The sequence below is a fragment of the Spinacia oleracea genome, chromosome 5 (genome assembly GCF_020520425.1).
Source record: "Spinacia oleracea cultivar Varoflay chromosome 5, BTI_SOV_V1, whole genome shotgun sequence".
NCBI lineage: Eukaryota > Viridiplantae > Streptophyta > Magnoliopsida > Caryophyllales > Amaranthaceae > Spinacia > Spinacia oleracea.
This window is the reverse complement of record NC_079491.1, coordinates 37,958,906-37,972,787: the sequence shown is the minus strand read 5'-3', so window position 1 is coordinate 37,972,787 and position 13,882 is coordinate 37,958,906. Positions and strand designations below refer to the sequence as shown.

Genomic DNA, 13,882 nt, shown 5'->3' with positions numbered 1-13,882 from the left:
GGAATGCAATACCTAATTCTGACAGGTTTCTATCCTTTATGATTTGCCACTTTTAGAAGCTACCTTTTACGACAGTTACTATTTTTAGCAGGTTTCCATAAATAGCAGGTTTCGGGTGAAATGAAATGGGGAATCGAGATTCGTTTATTTTATAGGAGATGCGTTGTCAAGTGGAGATTTACGTTTTCATCATCGAACCTTTCCCTTGCGGGAATGGGGACAAAAGTAGGTGTCTACAGTTAGCCCCCACTTTCACTGAGTCTTGGAGTAAGACGATGGTCAAAGTATTAGACGGAGTGCGTCACACAAGCCATGGTGTATGTGACCTGTTTTGCGAGGGTCTCACGAGCCCCCGAGTGATAACATTTGACTTAAGGGTCATCATTTGAAGTGTCGACATATCCCTCACGTGTCATTGGGATTTGTCAACTGATAGTATAGAAACTTCCTCACTTTGTCATTGGAAGGATCTAAAGGTGCGTAGAAACTCACTCACTTTTTCATTGGGAGTAGCTACAGATGTTTTCGAAATCAAAGCTGTAAAGTGTAATTGGGCCTGGCCAAGCCCAATCACGAGGTAAAACGTTTTTAAAGATTCTCATTTTCAGGGCTAGCTAAACGAGAAAACCCCCTTGTTTTTATAGGACGTAAAACGAAGGAAAATCCAGCACATCGTTCTTTTTTGGAAAAACGGAAAACCAATCCTTTAATTTTTGGAAAAAGGAAAAACCGAAAAAGTTATCGCTGCAGCGACTAAGGACCTGCGCGGTTAGTGACGCAGACCCCGCCGGCTGAAGATGGCGAGCCTGTCCGCTGAGGGTGGACGCCCCGTCCGATAGAAGTGGACGAATCTGTTTTGATGTTTTGAAAATAAGGACCTACGCGGTTTGTGACGTAGACCCCGCCGGCTGAAGATGGCGAGCCTATTTTAAATTTGAAGATTTTATTTCTTTCGAAAACTGAGGACCTGCGCGGCTAGTGACGCAGACCCCGCCTGCTGAGGGTGGGCGAGCCCATTTTGAATTTCTTATTTTGCCTATGTAGAAGGGCTTTTGTGATTACAACCTGTTGGTGGGTCGTAATATTTCCTGATTAGATGTGTCCTATAAGTGGGTCCACACTGTGTATATTTTTGTTTAACAATATATTATTTTTTGAGATATCCAAACACGGGACTTCGTATAGCGTAGTCTGGGAATATTGTTTTTAACTTTGTATCCTCTATATTTTCTTTCGAGCCCCCAAGAATTCGTGCTTGACGGTCATTTCTTGTTGAAGAGGTTCCTTGGGATACGCATTTCGTAATGTCCTTGATCGTGTTTGGGATTGCGCTCGTAAGTGCGAGCAATCTTTGTAGTGGCGTGCTACTTTTAACAAAGCCGTGAGGTGCGACTTTCGGCAATTTTAAAGTCGAATGAATATGGCAGGGCCCTATAGAAGCCAGAGCTGTTTTTTTTTGGGTCTGTGATCATTTTCGGCGCCCAGCGCTGGGCGCTGAAAATAATTTCTGGCGAGGTTTCTTGATGACATAGTTGGCCTCTTGTTCATTCTCTTATTTCACTTGGAAGTTCTATGTATTCTCTCTTCTTTTGTTTTTTTCTTTGTTTTTAGAACGTGATGATTTTCTTGAGAAGCCGTAGCCGATTGGTGGACTACGGTGCTTGTTGCTTTGGGGCGATTATTTTAAGGAACTGTTGCTCTTAAGGCGTACAGTTATTGCGATAGTTGGGCGAGTCTATATGGCCCGAGGAACATACCTTGAGGTGTAAGACTTTGATCGCTCTTATATTTTTTTTCTCTTGAATGCGTTCGTGAATGTTCGGTACTTAGAATGATGATATGTATGTAACACCCCGACTTATTCAGAATTTTGCAGCGGAAAACATAAAACTAACTTTAGGTTTATAAATAATCGATTACAGGTTTAATCCCAAAAACCAATAAACGAAAAATAAGGAAATATAAATAGTACGACCAGTTTAAAGTCCAATTAAACAAACCCAAGTCAACTTAGCAAATCAAAACTAAATACAAGCTCTCTATTCCCGATCCCAATGATGCAACATCTTCAAACCTGCAGATGGACAATGCTTATTGATCCTTAGAGACTGCTCACCAAAGATTGGGTCATCACAGGATCAATAAGGCATAGCCATGATCAACATGCACAAGCAAAAGCACGTAATCAGCAAAGCTGAGTACTACATACTAAATCAATAATAATCCTAACATGATTCTATTAAACGAACAATCATAACATGATGCTGATGAAATATAAGTAAAGGCAAACGACACATATTAATTTGAATACCACACTTGACTAGACTAAGCTAGACTGGACTAGACTTTGATAACAATAATATTATTTTAATTGAAATAGGCAATGGACCGAGTTTTCTAGCTAGGCGAGGTACGGGCGCGACTCCGTAACCTCAGTGACCTGCGATATCGAGGAACGTTTGACTGAAAATAGGACGCGGTGATCAATCCGGTCCGAATGAAAGGCCATGGGCTACCACCATGAACCCCAACTCCTGTTTGTCCGTCACTTTAGACGTGCACAGTCTAAAGCTATTGCTACTCAGTTTCACTTTACATGATTTACAAATTGACACCCTGTTATGACTCAACAATCACATAAGGCATGCAACTCACATTTATTTATAACTGTTTTTATCTTGGAATTGAGTAAGTGATCACAAAGGCATCAAACAAGACTCATTCCAATTAACTCCAATCTTTTCTTTAATACTGATCAACCCCTGAATATGGGTATAAGGTTTCAACTTACTAAATAAGGTCCTCCGCCCTCATAAAGTAGTGAAAAGCTAAAAAGGGAACAACAATTAACTGATCTGAATTATACACTAAATAATCTAGTGTTCCCAATCGAACATGTTTGTATCAATCTTCCATACTAACATGTTATAATCCTCGAAATGCAATAAAGGTTTAATATGTTCATCCAACAGTATCAAACATGCAATTTCAACCTGACTAAGTTCATCAACAACATTAACATAACCAAGTTCATCAATAATTCAACATGGTTTCAACAATTAGCACACATTCCAAGCACACAGGTATGTACGTACCTTGTGTAAACAAACTGATAGGCCACTTTAACGAATTCAAAAGTCGCCCACAAAGAATTCTCCGCCTAAAATAATCAAGAAACGTACCCAAATCAATTCCTAATAATTTACAGCAACACTAACGTACTCTAAACACATCCTAAACATATTTAGAACATTCTCCAATATCGAAACTTAACTAATTATCCTCCAAGCATAATAATTATTATATTAAGGATCCCAAATCTTAAACTCCAATAAACTTTCCTTTTAAATTTCCAGCAATCTAAAATAATTAAAAGCTTGCTCAAAATATATTCAACATCATAAAAAAAATAATAACTTTAATAATATATAATCGTTCTATTATGATTTAAAGCCATTAAAACCTCAAAAGTCACACTTTACTACTTAAAGGCACTAATTTAACCAATATAATAAAATCTGAAAATTAGTAACTTTATTATATAATTCGTATAATCTGAAATCTATAATCTAAATCATAAAACTATAACTTTAATTCAAGAAAACATAATTTCAATTAATAAAACATGATTAAACCCTAACTTATATTTTAATCAACCAAACTGAAAATAATTAGTTTATAATATCAACACCAAATCTGAAAATCATATTCAAACCATAAAGATTATAAATTTAATTCAAGAACATAATTTAAATTATTAAAACTTAATTAAATTCGTTAATTAACTTAGGTTTAGGGAACAACCGAAATCAAGGAGGAGAGGAGATGGCTGGGCGGCGGCTGATGGCTGGTTGACGAAGGTGGTGGTGCGCGGCGACGAGGAGGCTCGCGAACGACTGCAATGTTGCTTGCGAAAGGAGAACCGAGCAGCAAGCAAAGGGGGAAAAGAGAAGGGACGAACGAGAGAAGTGATGGCCGCAAGGGCAGCGACGACGGCCAGCTTCAGGCGGTGCAGGTGGTCGTCGCGGTGCGGCGTGGCAAGGTGGCAGCGGTTGACAGTGGTGGTGCTGTGCGGAAAACCAACATCATGGTTAAGGAGGAGCGAAAATGAACGAAACAAAGAAACAAAAGGGAAGAGAAGGAAGAAGAAGTTACCGACGTCCGGCGAGGGAGGTTGCGCGCGACGGAGGAGGTGGCCGGCGGCGTGAGGGATAGCAGCAAGGAGGAGCGGCGGTGGCTGAAGCAGAGAGTCTTGTGCGTTTTCACGTGAATGGTGAAGCAAGGGTTTGAGAGTTTTCTTTTGTTTCTCTTTTTATTTTTGTTTCACGTGAAGTTGAATAGGAGAAAGGGTTATGGGTTTATTTGGGGTTATTTATTTTGGGCTTTGTTATTTGGGCTAGGATTATAATTGAGTTTATGTTTGAATTCGAAACCGATTATGATTGTTTTCTAAGTAAAAACGTATTTTCGTAATTCAAATTCTTTTCAACATAAAATTCTAAAATTATTTTTGATTTCATAAATCGTTAAAATGTTTAGAATGTAATCAAATAAAATAAATATACGTTAATTATATATTTATTTCTAGAATTTATAAATTCTATTTAAATATACTTAACTATACGTTAAAATATATTAATAAAATGTATAAAATTATGGGGGATTACAATGTATGTGTGAACGAGCGTTCATAGAATGGCCGTTGCGTGCGGTCCATTAATCAGTTTGCTTGAATCATTTTTTTTTGAGCAATGACTAATTTTGAATAGTTGTCTTAGAAGCTTGCTAGGGTTCAGGCCCATTCATGAAGTGGGCTCAAACATCGTGCCCTTTCGATTTTTCAAACATTTGCTTCGAGATTTTTTTTATTTTGTTATGGTTGTTTCGTAGCTTGGAGCCCCCAAGTATGCATGTTGGGATGCTTCCTTTTGGCGTACGATTTTTGTAGGTTCTTTCGAGAAAGATGCCTTGGGGTTCCGCTCGTGTAGGTGCGAGCTATCCCTTCCGTGGTAGGTAATATTTTGCTACCTTTTAATCCTTAATGTAGAAGTCGTGTGGCTTGCATTTTGAATTTGGGCGATAAGTAGTCTTTGCCTCTTTTACACGTGCTCTTGGTCGTGCCTACATTAGTGCAACATGCCTTACTCTTCTTTTAGACTTGTACCGTGGGACGGTTGAACTTATGGTGCGACGTAGGCTTGTGTGGCCTAACAACATGTATTAGAACATTTCTCCAGGTGTTGGGATATCATTTCATTGGATCACGCCTCGTTCAGGTGCTCGAACAAGTGTAGCACCTTTTGCGTTGGTTTGCACGGCTTATTACTTCGTCCGATGCGAGGATTCATAGGTGTTTCTTTCTTGTTTTTATATCAGGGCAAGATTTAGCAAGCAGAGATATTCAGCGCCCAGGCTGGGGCGTTAAAGATATCGGCGCCCAGCTCTGGGCGTTGAAAATGATTTCTGGGCAGAACTTTGACAGTTTTTTTGATTTTTTTTCTTTCGCTTTTGCTTTGGAACGATGTAGACTGTGTAACGGGCGCTTTATAGGGCGAGCGTTATGTGCAGTGGTTTGATCGGAGTTTTGGTGACTCGCGATTTTCAGTTACCCTTGTTAGTGGGGTGACTTTATATATTCTAAGTAGTGCTTTAGAATTTGGGAGGGGTTGTAGCCATTCTAAGGTTCGTTTTGCACGATTAAAGCTTAGGATTGAGCCCCTATGACATATGTATAACATTAGCGTCGAGAATTTGCGATAAAATCGTCATTTCGAGTATTTTTAGAGTGTTTTTCTCAAGCCCCCAATTGTAGCTACGGGATTGGCCTGGTGTTATAATGCTTTGCATACGTCTTTATGCATTCATGGTGACATGGATCATGAATAGTTTGAACCAGACTCGTTTAGTGCGAGGTACGTTCGAGTAGTGATCTGCTACTTCTTTTGTAAATGTCGTATTGTGCGACATTGCCATGGTCAAGGTAGTCACATGTTGGAGTGTGCCTTGACCAAAAGCTAGGTGCCTTTCTTTACCCATAATTATATTTAGAAATATCTTTGACTCACTTGCAAAACGCATATTTAGATTAAACCAACGACACTTTATTATGTTCGAAGAAGTCTTTAAAAATCATTTGAAAATTATTTAAAATCCGAATCCTACTGTGTACAATCCGAGGTGTCCTAAGTAAGTTGACTTATAGAAGGGTTATATGAGTGAATCAAAATACTGTTTCGTTTTTTGGAATGCTGTCTAAGGATTTGCTGGAAGCCAGGGTGCAGGTGTCAAGATATACTTGTGCCCGTTTGGCATATGCTTTCAGGCTTTTAGGGTCATCTTTTCCAGAATTGCAGGAATATAAACCGTTTTCAAATCGACTTAGATTTACTTGGTGTATGTCCGTACAAAAGGTCAAGGTATACTTAGTTCTTTCCCTAGCTCTTTCATTTCAATTTTTAGCCCCCAGTTGCTATTATGTCTTCCCATTAATGATGCTTTCATATTTTGATGTTTAGACGCCCGTGTCATATGTCTGAGTAGAGTGAGCCTTGGTTAAGTGTCAAGTCCTATTGACAATTTCTGATTTTTTTTTTTCAAAGGGAATTAGCAAGCATTTGAATTACCATGAACGGGTGCCCTGAGTTCGAAGGAACGATGGGGCGATGCCGTAGAACAATCTTTTCCATTGCAAGCTTACTGCCTTTACTACTTGTTGGCGATCATGACTGTGTCTAGTGGTGAAAGAAAGTCTTTAAGCGAACGACTATGTCTAGTGGTGAAAGAAAGTCTTTAAGTGAGTTAGTTCGCTTTAGGGAGGGTCAAGTCGAGTACTTTAGAGGTCATGGACGCTTGCGTTAGCCCCCATTCAATTGAGGCAGAGTGATCTTTTGAGTCTTGGCTAAGTGCCTAGGAGTGTGAGTGCTCCTTCTGGCAAGGGTACGTGCCCTTTATTATTTTTCGATGTGTGCTCATTTTGGCATCTTGACGACTTGGATTCTTTCTTTGACTTAAATTTTTCTTTCGACTTGGATTGCAAGTAATTAAATTTCAATAAGGGACTCTATTTCTTATTCTTGTTATTCTATAGGCTCTAACATTTTTGCAAATTGGTTGGACCGAATCATGGATTGCCTACGTATCCGCCTTAAATAGATTTAATTTGGAATCAGGTCTTGCGTAGTTCTTAGCCTAGAAAATGGTTTCATAGAATGCCGATTTTAAACAAGTGTGTTATGAGGTGGAAACATATTATTTGAAACGGTAGAATAAGTGAAGTTTATTATTATTTAAATCTGCTGCCTTGCCGTAAGCCAAAAAATTTGTTTTATATTTTTGCGTACATGTATTTTCTTTTCATGTGTTTTTTTTGGTACGTATACCTGAATACGTGTTGTACCCCTCCAAGTGTTCGTTATTTTCCGTTTATGTGCGGATAAAATGACGAGCACTTCTGGACAAAATTTGGCGAGCAGAGAGATTCAGCGCCCAGGCTGGGGCGTTAAATATTTCGGCGCCCAGCTGTGGGCGCTGAAAATTATTTCTGGGCGGATATTTTTTGGTGCGCTAAATGCTTCTTATTCTTTTTAGACTAACTTTTAAAGGCGCTTTGCAAAGTTTTCTTTTTTTACATTTTTTTTTATTTTTTTATTTTTACGTTGAGCGTAGAATGTACTTTTCATTTGTCTCTTTTTTATTTGTGACTCAAGACGGTTTGAAAGATGGGTTGAATGAGATAGGATAAGTTGAGTTGTATAGGTATTGGTCAAGCATAAGGATTACATCTTTTAGGACTCACAATTTGCAGCCTCAAGCTAGTGTCATGAGTTTACATCAACCAAGGCCAATGAGTAGCATGGGGACGGCTCAAGGGTATATCAACAGGATGTATCCAAACAAGTTACATGGTCATTATGCTAATGGTGGTGTAAGAGCAGGTTTTGGAAATAATGAGTATGACGCACGTGTCAATAGCCGTACGTGGTTTGCAGTTGATAACAAGTTCAGGAACAAGAGTCGAGGTAACGGTTTCTTGGGTTATGGCAATGAGAACATGGATGGGTTAAATGAGCTGAATAGGGGCCCCAAGGCGAAGGCGTCTAAGAACATAAGGATTGGAAAGGGTAGAAATCGTAGAATTTTATGATTTGGATTGATTGACTCAATTCTTTTCCTTCGTTTACTTGGGTAAATTTTGCACTTTGGAAGGTACGGGCTAAGTATTTCATGGCTTGCTCTTTTCGCTCTCCCTTTTCTCTGTCTATTTTTTTCTTTTTTGCTCGGGATTTCCCCCCTCAACATAAAATCCTTCAATCAATTTTTATTCGGGCTAAAAGGTAGATGGTTGTGGTCTTTGAGTCACGAGGCGAGACTGAGTGAGCCTCGTATGGTAGGCCTATAGTGGACCTTTAATTTTAGTAGGCCTAGGGTGGACCTTTAGCTTTAATAGGCCTAGGGTGGACCTTTTAATTGTCTTACTTTGCAAGCGTATTTAGTCGTTTCTTAAAATGTACAAATAGCGTAGATTCAAAATGTTATTTTTACCTTATTGAAATTTAACGAAAGAATTACATCGAAAATAATTTTGGCTTCTTTTCAGATTCCAGTTGGAAGTTGTGATTTAGACTCGAACTTTCATTAATCTTTCTGATTATAACCCGTGTATGAATACAAGGAGGTGGCCTAGACTCAAAACAATGACGTGGCGTAAGCCTATAATACTTGACCAAGCGACTCTCAGACTTAGGCTAATTAGACCATAACTTTCGTTGGTTGACACTTTAGATTTTAACCCTTGGGTGTTCATTTGTCATGCGCCATTTTGCTTAATGTTGGCAAGGTAGTTAATTGGGGAGATCGAATTTTTATTTTTGCAAGACTAGAATCATTAGTGCGGCTTCTCTCTTAGTGTGTATTGCTTTACCCCAATGGTAGCCTTATGGTATGCCGATTTGGGTATTTTCATGGTTGGTCATGTTGCATTCATGGAAAATCTTTTAATCCGTACTTAGTAGTATTTCAAGGAGCGAGTGGCTCGAGAGGACTATGATAGTCGTGACCCAATGTGATTATAAGCCTTGAGGCCATTAATTTTTTTCTAATGGTATTGACACCTTAGGTTCACTTTGGGGGTTGTGCGACCATGGGGGAATGATTTCCAGAATGTGACTGTTTCCATTTTGCAAATTAAATAATATGTTCTTTTTATTGGTGAGAGAGAGTATTGAGGCCGTGGATTCTTAGCAAGGGATGACAATTACATATGGGTGCTCATTGATTTAAATGTTAGGAAGGGAGACTCAATATGGTTTAACCTTTTAACTTGCAGAACGACACCAAGCATTAGGACAGATTCTATGGATAAGACAACTAAGACTTAGGATTTGGATTGTATTTTGGCATAGCCTAGTCTAGACTCGGATTTATTTGAACATTTATTTTTTTGAAGGCTTTATTCGAACATTTATTTTTTGAATACTTCGCCCATGTGACATTCAAGGTTTAATTAGCATGCTCGGCTTTGGTGCCGAACATCGTCGTCGTAGGAGGCCTAACAACGACACAAAGAGTTATTTATTTTTTACAAGTCGCTTTTAGAATCGAGTGCTTTTTCATACGCCCTCGTAGCAATTGTTTTTACGAAAAGTTTTTTTTTTTGCTACGTATATTTTTTATGCGCGGGCACCGAGGCTGCTGTTCCTGACCAAAGGCCAGGCAGCAACTTCAGCGCCCAGCAGTGGGCGTGAGAAATATTGGCGCCCAGCCAGGGGCGTTGAAAATGCGTCCCTGACTGGTACTCGTTTTCTGTTTGCGTCTACTTTTGTTTATGCGACTTCAATTTTGCGTGCTTGCCTAATAACGTCCTTTACGCGTTGTGCAGCGTTTGTGGGATTCGTTACGGCCATCCCGAGCGTCGCTTATTTTTGTGGCGATCGTTCGGGCTTGCGGAACACGTATTTTGGTATAACTCTTTGGCCAATTGGTTCATGAATGTTTGGGCAATTTTTAAGGTCGTTGGTTTTCTAGCATTGTTTGTCTAGCATTATTCGTACGCACAATCATAACATAGTCACATAGTTCGCTACACATAATTACATTACAAACATGGATTTGAAAATTAAATATGTCACGTAGTTTATGATAGGCTTCTATGGGTAGTTTATTTGTGCCTGGCTTGGTACCGCTTCTATCGTAGATCCAACACATGCCCCGCTCGAGGTAGTGTCTTCAACAGACGAATTTCGCTCAAGAGGCCAACCCGCAAGTGCAAGCCAAGGGGGCATGCAGGCGAGAGGGACCTAATGAGCGAGCGATTGGGTTCGGGATAGGTGTACTACCTGCACAAGTACCGAGTGGGCGACATGCGCGGCGTAAGCACCCCCCTATTGGCGAAAAAGAGGTATCCTTTGCCCCAACTCCCGAGGGAGCCGAGACTCGTTATGAGGTTCTGCCCGTTCACATTAATATGCTGATTTTCAGGTCGTCCCAACTTGATGGGGAAATAAACGCGGGGTAGGATCGTTTCACCCTTCGGCTATTTTGATTACCTACAAGCACGAGTATTTCCTTCACTATCCCCAGCGGAGTCGCCACTGTGAGGGGGTCGAAAAAGCGCGAGGCTAATGCGTGACCTTGTCCTTCGTGGGTGTGACGATTCTTTTTATTCAATCAAGTGTAATTGGATTTCCTTTGAGTATACACCCAATTGACTAGTAATATAGGAGTCGCCATTCAGTTTTTAACGACAATGAGAAAAACTGACAAAACCCGGTTATCGTGACATAAAGGGAGTGCAATTACGTTTGACCACGACGGCCGTAGGTTCCCTTGTGATCCCTGGTGTGAGGATCTCTCAATATACACCCGCAAGGTAGAGATTGAGGGTTCGGGGGACTGTAACTACCGAGAGGAGTAATTCGCTCGTCGATAACTCCAGAGGCAGGATATCCTTACTAGCTCAGCATAAATAATTGAAGGGACATGCGTTAACTATTAAACTAATCTGAGTTGATTTTAGCAATATGCAACATATAATACTAATTCGATCGTGATTATCTGATTTAAATAGCATTAAGGGACCTAGCATGATAATCCGATTTCCCAAAAATATCATATTTGTTAGGCGTGATAGAACAATCAGATTAGGTTAGTTTAACAGTTCATAAAAAGGGCGAGGAAAGCAGTTAAATCATCGAAAAGGGACACATTACGACGCACCCTTGAGAGGTGCGTCACGGTTCTCAGAAAACTAACCACTTTGACTTTGCTATTTCTCCTTTTTATTTAACGAATCTCAATTATGGGACAGGATACGTTCTGTTCAATTTATGGATCGATTGCGACAGAACGCGTGAACAGTTTCGCAGCGAGAGGCTTAGGCTAAGGGTTGGAGTCAATACTCAGAATATAATTGTGTGTTGTTGTGTGTTCCTTCACGTCGAAATTAGGGGCCTATTTATAGGGAAGAGTTCGTGGAAAGATAGAATTGCAGAGTTCTAATCCACAAAGAATTAGGAAAAAACACGTACCCAGGTACTTTCAGCGCCCAGGCCTGGGCGCCGAAGATTTCGGCGCCGAGAGCCAGGCGTCGAAAATAGGGTCTGGGCTGTTTTCTTTAGTCAGATTCGGATTCCTAAAATCCGTAGAGTTTGAGATTAATTCGAGTCTTTTAGCGCGTATCAATTTTATGACGGAATGCGTCTGGGCCCGTTACGAACTCTAGGCTCGTTAGGATTTTAATTAATACGTAACTCTTATTTCCGAATCCTATTAGGAATAGGATTCTCGCGGTTTTCTATCTCATTTAGGATTTATGTTGGAATGCAACACCTAATTCTGACAGGTTTCTATCCTTTATGATTTGCCACATTTAGAAGCTACCTTTTACGGCAGTTACTTTTTTTAGCAGGTTTCCATAAATAGCAGGTTTCGGGTGAAATGAAATGGGGAATCGAGATTCGTTTATTTTATAGGAGATGCGTTGTCAAGTGGAGATTTACGTTTTCATCATCGAACCTTTCCCTTGCGGGAATGGGGACAAAAGTAGGTGTCTACCAATATCTTTATAGAACATCTTCCTCATCAAATCCTTAGCTTCAGGCGAAATAGACCAGAAAATTTTAGTCAGAAATCATGGCGGCGACGAAGAGTAAAAAAGTAATAGATCGCCGAAGAAATACAATATTTTCCGATGGCATCTCGCCGGCAGCGGTGGCATTAGCAATTCTAATGGCGTCAGCAGCGGAAGGAAAGAGCGGAGCATCGGTGTTCGGCGGCTGAGAACGTCGAGCGCCGTTGAGGAAGTGGCGATTCGATTGGGAGACGGCGCAACTGTTAAATCGGAGCTAGGGTTTGATGAGAAATTAAAATGGGTTTTGATGAGAGAGAAAATGGTGAGAGGTTAGAGGAGAGAGAAAAATGAGTATGTTATAATGGGGTTTCGTTTTAGCTCATATGCAGCTAGAGATAGCTGCATAGCTATGTAGCTATTAATTATTAGCCCTATTATCACGAAGCTGTGTGACCATTTGTCACTTTATCCACCAGTATTTCCCGATAAAAAACCGGTGGGTATAGCGAGTCTACCTAACCCAGTGCCCTTTACGATGCATAGTAGCCCAAAACAAAACGAGCTAGGAGTGAGTTAATTTTTCAGTTATACATTTCTTGATATCAGAACATATGCAAAGTAGGATCGAATTAAGGAAAATTTGTCAAAAAGGACCTTTTAAAACCAAAAAATTGTCAAAAATGACCTTTTAAAAAAAAGTGGTGAAAAAAGGCCCAATTGAGATTTTTTGTTGTCAATAAGGACCAAGAGTGATTTTCCGGTGGTCAACTCTCGGATTCCGGCGTTGACTAACACGTGGATTAAAAAAACTTAAAAAAAAAATTTAAAATTTCCCTCCAATTTACCCCAGCCCTAACTAATATATTAACTTATTTTAAAAAAAAAATCCGACTTTCTCTCTCCTGCCATAGTTATCTTCAAGCTCTAACCACGACATCCTTCTTCTCAGGAATTCAACCAAATTCGCTCAACCAAATCACTTGTCGGCGCACTCCTTAAGAGGTAACACTAAAAGCCCTAATTATTTTGCTCTAACTTCTCCACAATGTTGATTCTTGAAATTAGGGTTCGTGGGAATTTTTTTTTTCTTCTAAAATTAGGGTTCCTGAGGATGAACGTGACAAAGAGAAAGGTTAGGATATGTGGATGTGGCTTCCCTGTTGTTCAAAGAACTTCATGGACACATGATAATCCTGGAAGAAAATCCGTGGGCTGCAAATTCTATGATTTCTCAACTGGTAAGGCTCGTTGTGATGCGTTCGATTGGGTGGATGAAGTAATTTTGGAATGGCAGAAAGATGTGACTAATGTCCTGATTGCTGAGAAACAGAGATTGATTGGTGAAGTGAAAGTCCTCGAGGCAAGGATTGATTGTATTCAACGTGATAATAATCGGGTGCACGATGAGCATGAGAAGATGAAGATTAAGTATCACAAGATGAAGAAGATGACAGAAGGTGGTGTGAAGGCAGGGATTAGGAATGATCACGTCCTAATTCTTGTATGTTTTAGTGCTATTGTTTCAATTGATGTCAGTGTAATGTATGCCAAGGTTTTTGGTTAAGCATTGAGTAAAAAGGTTGAAGTTTGTAGTTCTTTTAGTTTGTTGGTTAAGCGTAGATTGAAGTAGCTTGAAGTGCGTAGTAGTTGTTGTATAACTTTATGTAAGCGTTTGTGGTTTGATGCATAAAATGTTGAAAATTTATCGTAAAATATGTCTTGTGTTATCACTTTGCTTAAAAACCCGATGAGGAGACGACTTAGGCAAGAGTAAAAAAACCGAGGAAAATATTCAAAAGTTGGACTTGGACAAGC

General features: G+C 39.8%; 1 protein-coding gene and 1 long non-coding RNA gene across 2 annotated transcripts; one reads left to right on the top strand and one right to left on the bottom strand.

Moving 5' to 3' along the window:
- Positions 1-1,878: 1,878 nt before the first annotated feature.
- On the bottom strand, positions 1,879-4,103 carry LOC130461179 (uncharacterized). The gene is made up of 3 exons (XR_008921574.1): positions 3,805-4,103; positions 3,096-3,160; positions 1,879-2,108 (listed from the first exon to the last, which is right to left on the bottom strand). It is a non-coding gene; the product is annotated as an uncharacterized lncRNA (long non-coding RNA).
- A 9,075-nt stretch (positions 4,104-13,178) lies between these two features.
- On the top strand, positions 13,179-13,631 carry LOC110799412 (uncharacterized). Its single transcript, XM_022004675.2, has one exon. It carries the CDS (start codon positions 13,179-13,181, stop codon positions 13,629-13,631), a length of 453 nt encoding a protein of 150 aa, XP_021860367.2.
- Positions 13,632-13,882: the final 251 nt, after the last annotated feature.

Excerpts from the sequence above, each read along its gene's own strand:
- LOC110799412 (XM_022004675.2), top strand. The coding sequence starts at position 13,179 with ATGAACGTGACAAAGAGAAAGGTTAGGATATGTGGATGTGGCTTCCCT.